The sequence below is a fragment of the Aethalodelphis obliquidens genome, unplaced genomic scaffold (assembly GCF_003676395.1).
Source record: "Aethalodelphis obliquidens isolate GAN/ISIS:26980383/991018 unplaced genomic scaffold, ASM367639v1 scaffold10, whole genome shotgun sequence".
NCBI classification, from domain to species: Eukaryota; Metazoa; Chordata; class Mammalia; order Artiodactyla; family Delphinidae; genus Aethalodelphis; species Aethalodelphis obliquidens.
In genome coordinates this window covers 11,968,390-11,986,984 of record NW_020837954.1, presented here as the reverse complement: position 1 = coordinate 11,986,984, position 18,595 = coordinate 11,968,390, and the positions used below count along the sequence as shown (strand labels likewise).

The 18,595-nt window shown below is 34.6% G+C and overlaps 1 protein-coding gene across 8 annotated transcripts in view; it reads left to right on the top strand.

The window, feature by feature from the left end:
* The window catches only part of RALGAPA1 (Ral GTPase activating protein catalytic subunit alpha 1), a 220,725-nt gene that overhangs the window by 164,786 nt on the left and 37,344 nt on the right, over window positions 1–18,595 (top strand). For 7 of the 8 annotated variants that reach the window (XM_027111074.1, XM_027111075.1, XM_027111082.1 and 4 more), the window contains exons 35-36: window positions 4,623–4,746; window positions 12,829–12,984. In XM_027111074.1, the coding sequence (XP_026966875.1) occupies window positions 4,623–4,746; window positions 12,829–12,984 (280 nt within the window). Of the gene's footprint in view, window positions 1–4,622; window positions 4,747–12,828; window positions 12,989–18,595 lie in introns of all 8 variants that reach the window. The other variant, XM_027111080.1, reaches the window with a different exon arrangement.

Genomic DNA, 18,595 nt, shown 5'->3' with positions numbered 1-18,595 from the left:
GAGAGTTAAAACAACTCTCTCATCTTCTAACTCTTCACCGTCTAGACAATATTCACCACGAGAATAATTTTTCTAAAGTAAAATTTTTATTTTATTCCTTAGTGACTTCCCAGTGCCTGACCAGACTCCTTAGTCTAGAACTCAGGCCATACCAGCCAGTCTTGGCTATTCATGGTTTCTTTACATTATCTTATGCTTTTCTACTTCTTGGCTCCTGCTAAACTACTTCCATTCTCATATGTACCTGGAATATATGAAGGACATCTTCCTTGAGACAGCATAGGTTTCCTTTTTGATATTGTACACCACATGAACACATGACATTTATTTTGCTTTTTTAAACAAATTAAATAATGAAAACAGGTTTCCTTTCTTTTTCTAACATATTGGGTTCAGATAAAAATTCATTCTAATTATGTGACAGTAAGGCAACATTGAGCTGCTTCTTAAGCCAAGAACCTGGAAAAAACCTGATTACTTGTCTGGAGGATTAGGGCGGAAGAAAATGAAAAGTTACTTTCTTTATAGTCTTATCTCTTCAGACCATTTATAGATCCTTTTTTTTTCTTTGACTAGATTAACTGATTCCTATTCCTCATGGTTGAACCATCAGATTTTTAAATTTCAAATCTCCAAATTATTTGTATTATTATTTCTTTTGCAGTGTATATACAGGGAATCAGAAGTGCTTATAACTTAGCATATTTCACTTTGAACTTTCCAGTAGTAAGCTCATAATATTTTGCCAGTACTGGACATATTGTAGAATATTTATGGCTGCAAGTTCAGTAATCTCATTTTTTCTAATCTTTTTACCTCATTCACTGTTGTGGTACATACTAATCTAATGGCAATCAATATATACCAAGCATTTAGAAGTAGTTAGTAAGTAGAAAAATAAGAAGGAATACTGAAAAATTAAAATTTGACATAAAAGAGCAGCTAAACTCTGCTTTTTCAAATTTTAAAAAGGACAGATAATATAAAGGTGATTTCATTTTTACTTTTGCATTTTAAAGATTTATTTTCTAATTTTTCCTATATGGCTCATGTATTTCTCTTTTTGATTTATATAGTATTAGGTGAACATTTCTATGCAACTCTTCTCAATTTTATAAATTGTGATTTATGAGTTCTAGCTGATAGCCCTTTACCTAGGAAATTGAGAACACTGAGAGGTCCCCTTTCTGCCAGGATCAGAATTTACACATAGTAGGTCATACTTCCAACTTAAATTCTAACAGCTTTATTGAGATGTAATTCACATACCATAAGATTCACTCATTTAAAGTGTATATGTTTTTAGTATATTCACAGACAACTATCACAGCAATCTAATTTTAGAATATTTCCTTCAAAAAGAAACCTCATACCCATTACCAGTCACTCTCTTATTACCCCCAAACATCACTCCCTACTCCCCATCTCTGGACAACACTAATCTACTTTCTGTCTCTATAGATTTGCCTATTCTGGATATTTCATGTAATAGCAATCAAACATATGTGGTCTTTTGTGGAAGTCTTCTTAGCACAGTGTTTTCAAAATTCATCCATGTTGCAGCATGTGTCAGCACTTCATTTCTTCTTATTCCTGAATTATATTCCATTGTGTGAATATCCTATATTTTGTTTATCCATTCATCTCTTGATGGACATTTGCATTAGTTTCACTTTCCGGCTGTTATGAATAATGCTACTGTGAACATTCATGTAGCTTTTACACGGACATTTTATAGTTGTGTAAACTTCTTTATGAGACTTTCATAGTTTTAGACCTTATTTTTAGGTCTATGATGCTTTTAAATTTAATTTCTGTATATGGTATGAGGTAAGAATCCAACTTCATTGGATATCTACAACTGCATTGTAGATATCCAGTTCCCTCAACACTGTTTGCTGAAAACACTATTTTTTCCCCCATTGAATTGGCTTGGTACCGTTGCAAAAAGCAATTGATGATAAACATAAAGGTTTATTTCAGGACCCAAGATTCTATTCCATATAGAGCTATATGTTTCTGCTGTGGTAGTACCACAGTCCATTGAGTGCTGTAGTTTTGTAGTAGGTTTTAAAATTGGGAATTATGAGTCCTCTGACTTTGTTCTTCTTTTTCAAGATTATTTTGGCTATTTGGGATTTTTTGCATTTTCCTGTGAATTTTAGGATCAGCTTATCAATTTCTACAAAAAAAGGGAGCTGGGACTTTGATAGCACTTGCATTAAATTTGTAGATCAATTTAGGAAATATTATCTTAACAATATTAAGTTTTTCAGTCTATGAATGTGGTATTTTTTTTAAGATCTTTAATTTTTTTCAACAATGTAGCTGTCAGAGTATCAGTTGTGTACTTTGGTTAAATATATACCTAAGTATTTTTATTATTTTTGATGCTATTATAAAAGAAATAGCTTTCTTAATTTTGTTTTTGGATTGTTCATGTTAGTTTATAAAAATGTAGTTGATTTTCGTATGTTGATATTATATCCTGAATCCTTTCTGAAGTCATTTATTAGCTCTAATAACTTTTTAGTGGATTCCTTAGGATTTTTGTACACAGAGTCATCTCATCTGCAAGTGGAAGTAGTTTTACTACTTCCTTTTCAATCAGAATACTATTTCAGTTTCTCTAGTTGTTATTGAACTATTCTGATATCCTATTTTCCCTTGAGTTGGTTTTAATAATTTGTGTCTTTCTAAGAATTTGTCCATTTAATCTAACTATCTGATTTTGGGCATACAATTGTTGATAGTATTCCTTAATAATACTTTTTGTTTCTATAAGGTATGTAGTGATGTCTCTCCTTTCATTCCTGATTTTAGTAAATTGAATCTTTTTTTTCTTGCTCATTCTGGCTATAGATTGATTTTGTTTAACATCTCAAAGAACCAATTTAAAATTTTTCTCTTGTTTTTCTGTTCTGTTTCATTTATTTCCACACTAGTCTTTATTATTGTCCTCTTTCTGCTTGCTTTGAGTTTAGTTGTTCTTCTTTTTCTAGTTTCTTAAGGTGGAAGGTTTAGTTTTTGATGTGAGATCTTTTTCTTTTTTTTAATATAGGCATTTATGTGCATAAATTTACCAGTGAGCCCTGCTTTACGTGCATGCCATCAGTTTTGTTGTATTATATTTTCATTTTCATTCATCTCTAAGGATTTTTTTTCTAATTTCCCTTGAGATTTATTCTTTGACTCATCACTTATTTAGGAGTATATCTTTTCATTTCTACATATTTGTAAATTTTCTTCTTTTATTGATTTCTAATTTTATTCTATTATGATTAGAAAACATACTTTGCATGGTTTCAGTTATTTCAAATGTATTGAGGCTTGTTGTGTGGCCTACCATATGGTCTATCCTGAAAGATATTCCAGGTTTGCTTGAGGAGAATGTGTTTTTCTGCTACTGTTGGGTGGAGTGTTCTTTAGGTATTTTATACTATTATGCAAGTCTTCTGTTTCCTTGTTGATATTCTTTAATTGTTTGTCCATTATTGAAAGTGAGGTATTGAAGTCTCCAACTATGATTATAGAAATAGCTATTTCTGCCTTCAGTTCTGTCTGATTTTGCTTCATGTATTTCGAAGCTCTGTTGTTGGGTGCATATGTTTTTAATTTTCATATCTTCCTGTTATAAGGACCTTTAACATTATGAAATATATCTTTATCTTTTATAACTTTTTTATTCCTGAAATGAGTGTCTTTATTGCTTGAACCGTACAAATACGAGGAATGGGGACAGGCCAGTGGGGAGGAGGGAGAATTGTCAGATTAATGATATACACAGAAAGGAAAAAGGTAAAAGGAACCCCACCCACCCAAACCAACCCCCCACTCTACCCCAGGATGTCTCTCTGTGAACTCCCTATAACATTTTTATGTAAAAGTTTAATATTAGTATAGCTATGCTGGCCCTCTTGGTTACTGTTTGCATAGCATCTTCTTCTGTTTCTTTTACTTTCTACTTTGTGTCTTTGAATCAAAAGTATGTTGGCGGTTGTTGTTTGCTTGGGTCATTGTTTATTTTCTAGTTAGCTTGGAAAGCCAAATTTCATACAAGAAATTTGCTTTTATGAGCATTTTTAATTTTAGGGAGAACTAAAACTAAAATATCTAAGAACTTGTCAGTTACTCCATACAGTTTTATAATATTTGTGTATACATTTCTTATAAGTACTTTGGAGAAATGGATCATTTCTCACTCATCTCTGTACTCCTACTTAATTTTATTTCTAAAACACAGTCCCTTTAACTCTGGGATTCAGCCGCATTGCACAACAGGCAGCTCTTCAGATGCTTTGTGCATTCACACCTGTGTGTCTTTCCTGATACTTTCTCTCCTTCATTTGTCAAATCTTACTTACCTTCACCCAGCTTGATATTACCTTCTCCTTTAAGTTTCTCTCTGTTTCTCAGTCAGAAGTAATCATCCTTTTCTTCTGTTCTGAGCGCAATTTTGTAACTTTTATAATTTTTTACTTATAATTACTTGTCTCCCTTAGTAGATTATAAGGTTTAATTCATTTTCATCTTTTTATTGCCACGTATTTAGAAGTTAATTATTGGATGAATGAACGGATAAATTAATGATTAAGTGAACGGTGAAATCTTTTGTTTTATAGCCGAGAGACACACAAGATTGCAGTATTTTATGTTGCTGAAGGACAAGAAGACAAACATTCCATTCTCACCAATACAGGAGGAAGTCAAGCATATGAAGATTTTGTAGCTGGTCTTGGTTGGGAGGTATTGTTTTTAAATTATACAAATATCATTTTATTTCTATTTGGAAGCAATGGTTTTCTTTTTCTTTCTAGCTTATTCTAGAAGCATTATTTTAGGAGACTCAACAACATAACAATGGGTTTGATATTGTTTCTGCCTTATATCTCATCTACAAAGACGGCAGCAGTTGAGACTTAGGAAGGTTTTTGACTGTTTTATCATTCACTGTATTGTCAGAGTGTGCTAAACTCCTAGACTTAAAAGATCTGGATTTTCCTCACAGTTGTGACCGCTGGACTAATGATCTTCAAATGAAGATATGAATATCCTAGGGCTATCCCAAGGATTCTAGGGGGCATGTTGGCTAGGTTAGTTTTGAGGAGATAAGTTTCTAGATCCTCAACTTTACTACAATTAATTCCGGAGAACCCTTCTACAGTCTCTTACCTCTCCTTTTCTGTTCTTCATCTTTGTAAAAGTAAGGCATACCTATTACTCACCTGAATCCTGCATTGCCCTGGAAGGTTTGGCACCAAAAAAGGGACAGTTCATTCAAGAGGGCATGTTCCTGAGAGAGAGTGTCTCTAATGGCAAAGCAGGAAGTATTGAAAGGTGCTGTATTTTTTGTCATCCCGGCCACCAACAACCGGCAACCAACTCATGTTGAAGTTCCTGAACCAAATCTGTCTATCCTAGAATTATAATTCAGAAGTGAGGTGTTTGTCATAGAGATTTGTATTAGTATGTTTATTTAAATTGTAAAATTATGAGTCAGACATGTTCTAACAGAAAGTGAATTTGATGTGGCTGATTGATTTGTCATTAATAGCAGACATTTTATATATATTGTATCAGCCAAATTTGTGCTCTAAGATTTTGATGAAAATATATTCAAAGTATATAGATATAACATACAGTATACTAGAAATTGTATCTTTCGTAACAGCTTAAACTTATGATGACAATTTTCATCGTAGTTGTCAATTTAATACATAGTTTCTCAATATTCTTGTAGAGAGTACATGAGCAAATTTATTGAAGACCACTGCACTAGACTGTAAGTTCCTAGAGGGCAGGCTCTTTCATCTTCCTGCTTTTTCTTTTTAAATCCCAGTCCTTGCACAGTGTCCAATGCTTAAACCTTTAGCATTCAATATATATTTTTATAGCTGATCTAACCTGCTATTTCACTGAGTTATTTTAGTTCTCTTGGCCTTTTGCTTATTTGTCAAAAGGAGTGTGCTTTTTTACCCAACAGATACGTAATATGCAGTTCATTTGAGATTATGTATGTGAAAGTGGTTTGGAAAGTGTAAAAGAAATGTTATAAATATATGTCCTGTTAAAAAAACAAACTAGAAAAGTATTAGTAAAAGCAACGGACATTTGAAAAAGAACAAATTAGGAGTACTCACATTTCCTGATTTCAAAACTTAGTACAAAGCAGTTCTAATCAAACAGCGAGTTACTTTCACTAAGGATACATATATCAATTAATGAAATAGAATTGAGATTCCAGAAATAAACCCACACGTCTGTTGTCAGCTGATTTGCAACAAGGGTGCCAAGACCATCCAGTGGAGAAAGTCCTTTCAACAGATGGTGTTGGAGTAGCTGGATAGCTGCAAGCAAAAGAATGAAGTTGGAATCTTACCTCACACTGTGTACAAAAATTAACTCAAAATGGATCATCAAAGACCTAAATGTAAGAGCTAAAACTGTAAAATTCTTAGAAGATGATATAGGGGTAAATCTTTATGACCTTGAATTTGGCAGTGGATTCTTTTTTTCCAGCTTTATTGAGACACAACTAACAAATAAAAGGTATTCTTAGATATGACACTAAAACATGAGCAACAAAGGAAAATAACTAAATTGGACTTCATCAAAATTTAAACTTTTGTGCATCAAAGGGCACCATTAACAAAGTGAAAAGATAACCCACAGAATTGGAGAAAATAATTGCAAGTCATATATGTGATACGGGACTTGTATCTAAAATATACAAAGAACTCACCAAAACAATAATTAGAAGGCACCCCAATTTAAAAATGGCTAAAGGATCGGAATAAACATTTTTCCAAAGAAGATATACAGATGATCAGTAAGTACATGAAAAAATGTTTGACATCATTATCAGAGAAATGGAAATCAAAATCACAGTGAGATACCACTTCACACCCATTAGGTTGGCTAGAATCAAAAAGTCAGGTAAGGGCTTCCCTGGTGGCGCAGTGGTTGAGAATCTGCCTGCCAATGCAGGGGACACGGGTTCGTTGGAGAAAAGAAGATAGACCAACAGGACTTCAGGACCAAGGAATGACATGAGTTCTCAGGTTTTCTTTTTGCCTCATATATCTTGGACTTGGAGTTGAAGAAGCCAGCAACCTAGAAATATCAACAAGCACAGGACAAAAAAAACCCAACAAAAGCCTACTCTTTCTAACCAAAGGATCAGGAAAGGAGCAACCTGGAAAGACAGAAAACATTTAAACAGTAACTGCTCTACGCCAACCAAACACCACAGAAAATACTGTGACCCTCATCCCCACCCCTGACAACAAAAGTGGGTTAGGAAGCCTAGACTTCTACCCTTACAAGACTATAATGAGGGGAATTCCCTGGTAGCACAGTGGTTAAGAATCCATCTGCCAGTGCAGGGGACACGGGTTCAAGCCCTGGTTTGGGAAGATCCCACATGCCGTGGAGCAACTAAGCCTGTGCAACACAACTACTGAGGCTGCGCTCTAGAGCCTGTGAGCCACAGCTACTGAGCCCACGTGCCTAGAGCCCATGCTCCGGAACAAGAGAAGCCACTGCAATGAGAAGCCCGCTCACCGCAACTAGAGAAAGCCCACGTGCAGCAGTGAAGACCCAACGCAGCCAAAAATCAATCAATCAGCCAATAAATAAATGACTATAGTGAGGCATCCCGAACATCACCCTGGAGTAAGATAGTATCAGAGAAGACCAAATAGAAAGCTAAGAGTTTCATCTCTGCCAACTGGTAACAAGTCCCCCATCCATGTCTAACACCACAGTGTCAGTGGAGACTACATGAGGAACCTGGAATTTCGGCCCCACCCAGGCATAATGAGGTGCCTCTCCCCCTCTACACTGGAGTCAGAGGAGGTCTAGTGGAGAATTAGGCCTTTCACCGTCACCCAGTGATAACGAGACCACCTCCACCTGGCCATAATGAGGCTGAAAGCCCCCGCTTCTCTGGAGCTGTGTTGCAAAACAGCCAACTAAAACAGAAGGTTTAAATAAGATTCATGGTCTCATAATATTGAAATGTCCAGGCTTCAACCAAAAATCATACCAAAAACCAGGAAGGTCTCAAACTGAATGAAAAGAAGGCAATAGATGCCAACACCAAGATGACAAAGATTTTAAAGTGACTATATTAGAAATGCTTCAACAAGCAATTAGGAACACAGTTGAAACAAATGAAAAATAGAAAGTCTGTGCAAAGAAATACAAGATACAAAGAACTAAATGGAAATTTTAGAATTGAAAATATAATAACTGAAATAAAAAACTCAGTAGATTGGCCCAGCAACAGAGTCAGGTGGAGATGAGGGTACAGAAAGAATTAGTAAATTGGAGCATAGAACAGTAAAAGTTAATCTGAACAGCAGAGAGAGAATAGACATAAAGACGGTGAACAGAGCAATGAACAGACCTGTGGGGCTATGACAAAAAATCTAACACTCCTGTTATTGTGAGTCCCAGAAGGAGAGGAGAAAGAGGTTGGGTCTGAAAACTACTTTGAGAGATAATGTTGAAAACTTCCCAAATTTGACAAGAAAAATAAAGCTAATAAAGCTACAGATTGAAGAACCTGGTGAAAACCAAATAGGATATATGGAAGGAGATCCATACTAAGACACATCATAATTAAACTTCTGAAAACTAAAGGCAAAAAAATTTCGAAAGTATCCAGAGGAAACTTGTACCTATCTATATGGGTACAATTAGAATGATAGTGAATTTCTCATCAGAAACTGTGGTGGCCAGAGGAGGTAATATTTTTCGAATGTTAAAAGGAAAAAAAAAACTGTCAACCCAGAATCCTATAGTTAGCTAAGGAATGAAGCACAACATTCTCAGATGAAGGAAAACTTAGAGAATTTGTTGCCAGCAGACCTGCCCTAAAAGAACCACTGACAGAAGTTCTGTTAACAGAAATGAGATGATAGAAGGAACTTTGGAACATCAGGAAGAAAGAGCATGGCAAGAAAAAATATGGGTAAATACACTAAATTTACTTCTCTTGAGTTTTCTTAATTATATTTGATGGTTGCTGCAAAAATTATTTTACTACCTGATGTGTTTCTAAATGTAATGACAGGGACTTCCCTGGCAGTCCAGTGGTTAAGACTCCACGCTCCCAGTACTGGGGGCATGGGTTCGATCCTTGGTCAGGGAACTAAGATCACGCATGCTGCAAAAAAATAAATAAATAAATGTAATGCCATGAAAATATTCATTATATTACATTATATTACAAACAAGGGAGGGTAAAAGGACATAAAGTGAGGTAGGGTTTCTATATTTCACTCAAACTGGTAAAATGACAACATCAGTAGACTGTGATAAGGTACATACATATAGTTTAATACCAAGAACAACCAGTAAAAAAATATAACAAAAGTACACTCTAAAAATGATAAATAAAAACGGAATTCTAGAATATGTTCAAGTAATCCATAGGGAGCAAGAAAAATAAAACAGAGAAAATAAACAGAAAACAAAAAATAAAATGGTGAGCTTAAGCTCTAACGTATTAGTCATTACAGGAAATATGAATGATGTAAATATACCAATTAAAAATTGGCAGAGTGGGGCTTCCCTGGTGGTGCAGTGGTTAAGAATCCGCCTGCCAATGCAGGGGACACAGGTTCAAGCCCTGGGCCAGGAAGATCCCACATTGCCACGGAGCAACTAAGCCCGTGCGCCACAACTACTGAGCCTGTGCTCTGGAGCCCGCGAGCCACAACTACCGAAGCCCATGCACCTAGAGCCCGTGCTCCACAACAAGAGAAGCCACCGCAATGAGAAGCCCACGTACCACCACGAAGAGTAGCCCCCGCTCGCCACAACTAGAGAAAGCCCACATGCAGCAATGAAGACCCAACATAGCCATAAATAAATAAATAAATAATTATAAAAAAATAAAAATAAATTGGCAGAGTGGATTAAAAAACGTGACTCAGGGCTTCCCTGGTGGCGCAGTGGTTGAGAGTCTGCCTGCCGAGGCGGGGGACACCGGTTCGTGCCCCGGTCTGGGAAGATCCCACATGCCGCGGAGCGGCTAGGCCCGTGAGCCATGGCCGCTGAGCCTGTGCGTCCAGAGCCTGTGCTCCGCAACGGGAGAGGCCACAGCAGGGACAGGCCCACGTACCGCAAAAAAAAATAATAATAAATAAACGTGACTCACCTATATGCTTTGTAAAAGAAACTCACTTCAAATATAACAATATAGGCTGGTAGAAAGTAAATGGATAGAAAAAATTATATTGTGCAAACCTTAATCAAAGGAACGCCAGAGTGGCTGAATTAATATTAGATAAGGTAGGCTTCAGAGCAAAGAAAACTACCAGAGATGAGGGGACATTATATAACAGTGATAAAAGGGTCAGTCCACTAAGAAGACTTAACAATCCTAAATGTGTGTGCAGCAAACAACAGAACTGCAAAATATCTGAAGCAAAGCTGATAGAACTGAAAGAAGAAATAGACAAATTCACAATTATAAATGGAGATTTCACCCCTCTCTCAACAACTGAGAGAAGTAGACAGAAAATCAGCAAGTATATAGAAGGACTCAACACCGCCACCGACCAACAGGATCTAATTGCCATTTGTAGAACACTCCACCCACCAATACCATAATACATATTATTTTCAAGTGCCCATGGAACATACACCAAGATAGGCCATATATGGGCCATTAAAACAAACTTCAGCAAGTTTAAAAGCATTTAAATCATACAGTGTTTTCTCCATATACAGTAGGATCAAATTTGAAATCATGAACAGAAAGATAATGGCAAAATCTCCAAATGCTTGGAAAGGTTACATGCCAAATAATTCCGCTTATATAACTTTCTTGGAATGACAGTTTTAGTAGTAAAGAACAGGTTAGTGATTGCCAGGGGTTATAAAGGAGGGTAGGGTAGGACGGAAGTGAGTGTTGCTCATGTAACAGGGCAACACGGAATCCTTGTGGTGATGAAAATGTTGTCTCTGAATCATGTCAGTATCAGTATCCTGGTTATAATATGATTGCATTGGGGAATCTGGGTAAAGGGTACATAGAATCTCCTTATTATTTCTTAAAACTTTGTGTAAATTTATAATTACCTCCAGGTAAAATATTTAATTAAAAAATAGAGATCTGCAAGTGTTACAGAATTATTTATAGCAAAGGAGCACTAAACTGAGACTTTCTCCTTTACATAATTAGAGAATTGACCTGAAAGTAAATAACTTTCTCACTAAAACAAAACAGAACAAAAATGTACACTAAGATACCATTTTTTAACCTAACAGATTAGCAAAGGTCATAAAGTTTGTTAATCTATTTGAGAGCATATGAGGGAAACAGGCACTCTCATGCACTGTTGGTACCATCTATGGAGAGCAATTTGGTAGTCAGTTTCAAAATTAGATGTGCACATGCCCTTTGACTTACATTTCTACTTTTGACTATCTGTCCTACAGATCTACTTTCACAAATGCAGCATGACATGTGTTCAGTGTTATGCATTGTAGCATTGACTGTAATAGCAAAAGATTGGGAAAGCCTAAATATCCGTCAAGTAGAGCACTAGTTAAATTATTGTACATCAAGAAAAGGGACTTAGGTGAAGCCATGAAAAAAAAATGAGAAGGCTCTTTACTTAGTAATAAAGAGTATTTTTCAAGGTATTTTAAATGCAAAAAAGCAAGGTGCAGAACATTGTGTATCCGTGTTGTGTGTGCACATGTGTACATACCTACATGTGTATATGTGCATACATACCTTTAAAAATTTAATTGTATATAGAGAACATTTTTGCAGGCATACTTAAATTGCTTTCTTGGAGTGGAACTGAGTAGCTAGAGATGAGAGATATGGAAGGAAAAATTTTGCTGTATCTTTTGAACTTTTAATTGTATGAATGTATTACTGAGTTAAAAATAAATTTAAAATGTAAATGAGGAAATCTTGTAGTAATGGCATAAAAACTAACTTGTTATTCATACATTCAGCCATTAGTAACTGATATTGATAGTTGAGATGTGTTCAGTTCACACAGTACAGAAATTTGCTTTTATAGGTTTCCACTTTTTCACATATTTATATTTTGTTTTTTACAAGCAGGTGCATAACTGGTTTCTCTGAATGGATAAATACAAGCAGTGTTTAAATTTTGTTTTTTCTTTACAATATTTCTTTGATTTTCTACAATGAACACAAGTTGCTGGCTTCTTTGCATCACACAAGTCCAGGGGATATCGTCCAGTGCAACAATCCTGATAGTAAATATATTTATAATCAGGAAAAAAGGAGATTTAAAAGACTTTGCACAGATTAATTTGTATTTTTTTAATGCATTTGAAGTATAGTTAAGTTCTACATTTTTGTATTTTTGTTCTGGGCTATGATAGGTACTAATAATTAGGAAGCCAATTTCAGTGAGTAAATATGACACAATTAATCATTTTATCAAAGTGACATTACTGTTTTAACTTATCCTCAAATCATTTCCAGTCTTGATTTTTGCCACTTGGTTTTTACTCTCTGCCCTCGGCGTCCCACACAGCCCTTACCATTTAGCACCTCGTAGCCTAACAAGAGATGCATAGTGCACAGCGATTGATTTCTTTGCTAATTATTTCCTACTAATTAGGGACCCTCAAATACTTAAGAAAATCTACCAGTGTGACTTCAATAGTTCTAACTAATAATTCTGGGTCAAGCCGTAGTTGATAACATGCAGAAGACTTCATTCCTCATGTTTTTGCAAAGTGAGAAATTTGAGTCTTTTTCCATAGTGAGGTTTTTAGTTTTGTTTAGTTAATTAATATTATGTGTCTTTTCATTGCTTCTAGGTAAATCTTACAAACCATTGCGGTTTCATGGGAGGACTACAAAGAAATAAAAGCACTGGATTGACCACACCATATTTTGCTACCTCTACAGTTGAAGTAATATTTCACGTATCAACAAGAATGCCTTCTGATTCTGATGACTCTTTGACCAAAAAAGTAAGTGCTAAGAAAAAAAAGTGCTCAGAGTTAAAATCTTAGTAATACATAAAATATGTAAGCAAGTCATCTAATTGATCAAGAACTATTTCTGAGTACTCCTTTCTTCACCCAGTAGTGTCTTCAGAAACAGTTGCAGAGTAAACTCTGTTTTCCTTAATGATATGATTGAAAGTTATAGTCTTAACAAAGCATTTGCCTTCAAGAAAATGGGCATCTGACAAATTGAAAAACTTCTGTAAATGTTCAGATTGGTGAAATTATAATTCAAGACCCCACACACGGAGAGATATAACGTTTATATTGATTGACGGAGAGGAAAAAAATTAAAATGTAAATTATTACAAATCCCTTAAAATATAATGTGCTCTCTCATAAATTTTAACTAAAACTAATATAGCAGATAAAATAAGCATTAATTCATTAAAATAGATTTTACTGCCTTAGAATATTTATGGGAGATATAGTGGAATGGTTTTGATGGCCCATGTCTTTTAAAACCTACACCACCATTTTGCTGTAGCCGGCACAAGCATTCAAAAATCACTCTAGTGACACAGACATACCTCAGAATAAAGCTGTGTGTGTTCAATCCATGTTTAATTTTTTTAGGGAGAAACATTTTTTTAAAGTGAAACCTTGTCCAACATTTCTTTATCTTCTCTTCTTCTTCCTACTCCTCAGTTTACTCAAAACTACTACTGAATGTAACCAACTTAATATCATAGATCATTTTACTTGGTACTCTGTTATCATGTTGCCTGATATCGAATCTCTTCATACTTCATTAATAGCCTATGAAAACAGTGTTATCCTTATACTCTTTTGAAAAGGAACTTCAGAATTCCCCTCAAATATTTTATAAGATTGATTCAGTACCCTTGATGCCTTTTGTTTACATTTTAGAATACTGTTGGAAATTGCCTATTAAATGAGTAATGGTTAGAACAACTAATATATGGTTGCTGATTGGATTTGAATGTGTAGTAAAGATGGAGGTAGTTGATGTGTAGGAAAGTAAGTATATTTAGTAACAGATTTGCTATAGAATATCTTGGCATGTAGTTTTTAGAAGTACAGAATGAGACATGAATACTGACAAGAAAATGGTGAAGAGTTGGATTGGAGTAAAACTTCGTTAAAACTTCAATTAAGCACTTTCTTCCATCACCTCATTTTAAATTTGTATGAAAATAAGCCATATTCAATTTAGAGGCAATTATGAATATAGTACAAAAAGATAAATTATTTTAAACATTAGGACTTGGCAGTGATCCTCATTTTCATGGCTTCATGGATACAACTTTTAAACCCCAGAGCAAAAGGAAACCCTCTTTTCCTTTTCAAAAGAGTCTAAAATTAATAGTATTTTCAATTGCAAACATAAGAGCAGAACAAAGTATATCATTTTTTGTTGAAATTTTTTTCTTAAAGAAACATCAGGATATTTTTACTTCAGTATATTAAACCTGATGGTTAAAAGGTACTTGAAATTTTATTCCTGCAGCCTTTGTAGAAATATCTCAAATAAGTAAGGTTTCTTATTTCCTTCACAACAGTCACAAAGGTCTGTCCTTAATTATTTAAGAAGAGTCTGAAATGGATGTTTAACAATCCATTATCATAGCAAAATTAATTTTGGAGATAACACCATTTAAGAATTGTTAAATGGTTGAGTTCTAATTAAAATTATACCCTTAAATGGTGAAATGTTTAAGTACTGGATTTATTAGAGAATGTTGAGGGATTAAACCTTGAACACCAATAGTTTATTTCATCTATAAGTATAGAAAATTTTTTATTGTGGAAAAATATATATAAAACAAAATTTATCATTTTAACCATTTTTAAATGTACAGTTCTTTGGTATAAAGTACATTTACAGTGTTGTAGAACCATCACAAGTATCCATTTCCAGAACTTCTTCATTTTCACTTGGTTCAAAATATTTTTTATTTTCTCATGAGACTTCTTTGACCCATGTGGTACTTAGAGCTGTGTTGTTCAATTTCCAAGTATTTTGGGCTTTACCAGCTATCTTTTTGTTATTGATTTCTAGTTTAATTCCATCATGGTCTGAGAGCAGACATCATATGATTTCTATTTTTTAAAAATTTTTAAGGTGTATTTTATGGCCCAGATGTAGTCTATCTAGTGAATGTTCCATGTGAGTCTGGGAAGAATGTGTTATCTGCTATTGTTGAATGAAATAGTCTATGAATGTCAGTTATACTCAGTTGATTGATGGAGCTGTTGAGTTCAACTATATCCTTACCAATTTTCTACCTGCTTGGATCTCTTCTTTTCTGAGAGGGGTATTAAAGTCTCCAACTATAATAGTGGATTCTTTTATTTTCCTTGCAGTTCTATCAGTTTTTGCCTCACATATTTTGGCACTCTGTTGTTAGGCATATACACCTTAAGGATTGGTTATGTCTTCTTGGAATACTGACCTCTTAATCATTAGATTATGCCACTCTTTATCCCTGATAACTTTCCTTGCTCTGAAGTGTGCTCTTTCTAGAATTAGTATAGCTATTCCCACTTTCTTATTAGTGGTATCATGGTATATCTGTCTCCATCCCTTTACTTTTAATCTATATGTATCTTTGTATTTAAAGTTGGTTTCTTGTAAAGTTGGTTTCAAGCCTCACACAGTTGGGGCTTGTTTTTTTTGATCAGCTCTGACAATCTCTGTGTATTTGAACCATTGACATTTAAAGTGATCATTAATATAATTGGATTATTTTACATTTTTTCTGCCATTTGTGGTTATAATTGAGCATTTTACGATTCCATTTTCTCTCCTTTCTTAGCAGATCATTTATATTTTTTTCTTTTTAAATTTTTTTCCAGTTCTTGCCCTAGAGTTTGTACTATACATTTACAACTAATCTAAGTCCACTTTCAAATAATACTATACTGGTTCACTGCAAGTACCTTATAATAGCACAATATGCTATTATTAATAGCATATTAATAGCACAATTCTTCCCTCCTATCCCTTGTGTCATTGCTATCATTTATTTCACTTATACATAACCATGTGTATACATAAGCATACATTATCAAATACATTGTTGCCATTTATAATCTTGAACAAACTGTTATGTGTTAGATTAATTAAGAATAAGAAAAATAAAGTTTTATTTTGCCTTCAATTATTGATTCTCCGATGCTCTTCCTTTCTATATGTAGAACTGAATTTCTTTCCTATATTGTTTTCCTTCCCTCTGAAAGGCATATCTTGTAAGGCGGGTCTGCTGGCAGCAAATTCCCTCAATCTTTGTTTGTCTGAGAATATCTTTATTCTTCTTTACTTTTGAAGGATAATTTCACAGGGTACAGAATTCTAGATTAGTAGAGTTTTCTCTCAGCACTTAAATATTTCACTCCACTCTCTTCTTGTTTGCGTGATTTCTGAGGAGAAGTCAGATGTAATCCTTATCTTTGCTCCTCCATAGGTAAAATGTTTTTTCCCCCTCTGGCTTTCCTCAAGATTTTTTCATCTGTGATTTTCTGAAGTTTGCATGTGATATACCTGGATGTAGTTTGGGGGCCATTTATCCTGCTTAGTGTTCTCTGAGCTTCCTGGATCTGTTGTTAGGTGTCTAACATTAATTTGGGGCAATTCTCAATCTTTATTGCTTCAAATATTTCTTCTGTTTCTTCCTCTCTTTCTTCTCCTTCTATACATAAATGTTACACTTTTTGTGGTTGTCCCACAGTTCTTGGATATTCTGTTATGGGTTTTTTTTCGGTCTTTTTTCTCTTTGGTTTTCAGTTTTAAAAGTTTCTATTATTATATCCTCAAGCTCAGAGATTCTTTCCTCAGACATGTCCAGTCTACTAATGAGCCCATCAGAGGCTTTCTTCATTTCACTTACATATTTTTTTTAATCGCTAGCATTTCTTTTTGATTCTTTCTGAGAATGTCCATCTCTCTGCTTACATTATCCATCTGTTCATCCATCCATACTTTGACTACTTTTTCCATTAGTTCCCTTAGCATATTAGTCATAGTTGTAAGTCCAACATCCCTGCCATATCTGACTGTGGTTCTGATGCGTTTTCATTCTCTCATTCTTCACACTGAGTCTCCGGCAGTTTGTGAGCTACAGTTCAGGTTTTCCTACTCTGGCACTGGTTCCTACAGAGGTTTCTGCTCTGTTAAGTTGTTATTCTTCATATATGCCTGTCTGTCCAATTTTGGGGCAGCAGTTTTCCCTGTGACCTCAATTCTCTGATCTAAGAAGAGTACTGTAGTTGATTTTTCAGTTGTTTAGCTTTTTACTTGTTGTTAGGACAGAGTGGTAACTTCTAATCTCTTTACATGCCAGGCTGGAAACTGGAAATCTCAGAACTTTATTCTCCCAAAAAAGAAACTCTGTATCCATTAACAATAACTCTCCATTAACCCCTCCACCCAGCCCCTAGTAACCTCTAATTTGCTTTCTTTCTCTTTTAATTTTCCAGTTCTAGATACCTCATATAATTTGGAATCATACAGTACTTGTCCTTTTGTGTCTTATTTCACTTAGCATAATGTTTTCAAGCTTCATTGATGTTAAAGCATGTCAGAATTTCATCCTTTTTATGGCTGAATAGTATCCCATGATACATATATACATTTTGTTTATCCATTTATCTATCAATAGACACTGGGTTGTTTCCACTTTTTAGCTGTTGTGAATAATGCTGCAATGAACATTGTCCTGCAGGTATTTGTTTGAATCCCTGTCTTCAGTTCTTTTAGGTATAGACCTGTGAGTTGAATTGCTGGGTAATATGGAAATTATATGTTTAGCTTTCTAAAGGAATTGTCAAACTGTTTTCCACAGTGACTGTGCCATTTGACATTTCTCCCAGCAATGCACAAGAGTTCCAGTTTTTCCACAGCCTTGCCAACACTTGTTATTTGCTATCCTAATAGGCACAAAGTATTATGCTTTGTGGGTTTTGACGTGCATTTCCCTAATGACTAATGATGTGCATCTTTTCATGTGCTTATTGGCCATTTGTATATCTTCTTTGGAGGAATGTCTATTCAGCTCTACCCATTTTTTTAAATTAGATTGTTTGTAATTTTCTTGTTGTGTTGTTGGAGTTCTTTATATATTCTAGATGTTAATCTCTTATCAGATATATGACTAGCAAATATTTTTCTCCCATTTTGGGGGTTGTCTTTTCACTCTTGATAGTGTCCTTTGAGGCACAGAAGTTTTTATTTTGATGGAGCTCAATTTATCTATGTTTTCTTTTTTTGCTTCTGCTTCTGGTATCAGTTCAAGAAATCATTGCTAAATCCAATGTTGTGAATATTTTCCCGTATGTTTTCTTCTAAGAGTATTATAGTTTTAGCTTTTACATTTAGGTTTTGGATCCATTTTTAGTTATTCTTTGTGTATAGTATGAGATAAAAGTCTGACTTCATTCTTTTGCACGTGGCTATCCATTTGTCCCACCACCATTTGTTTAAAAGACTACACATTCCTTTATTGAATGATCTTGGCATCCTTGTCAAAAATCAATTGGTCATCTATGCAAAGCTTTATTTCTGGACTCCCTGTTCTATTCCATTGGTCTGAATGTCCTTTTGCTTTAATTAAAT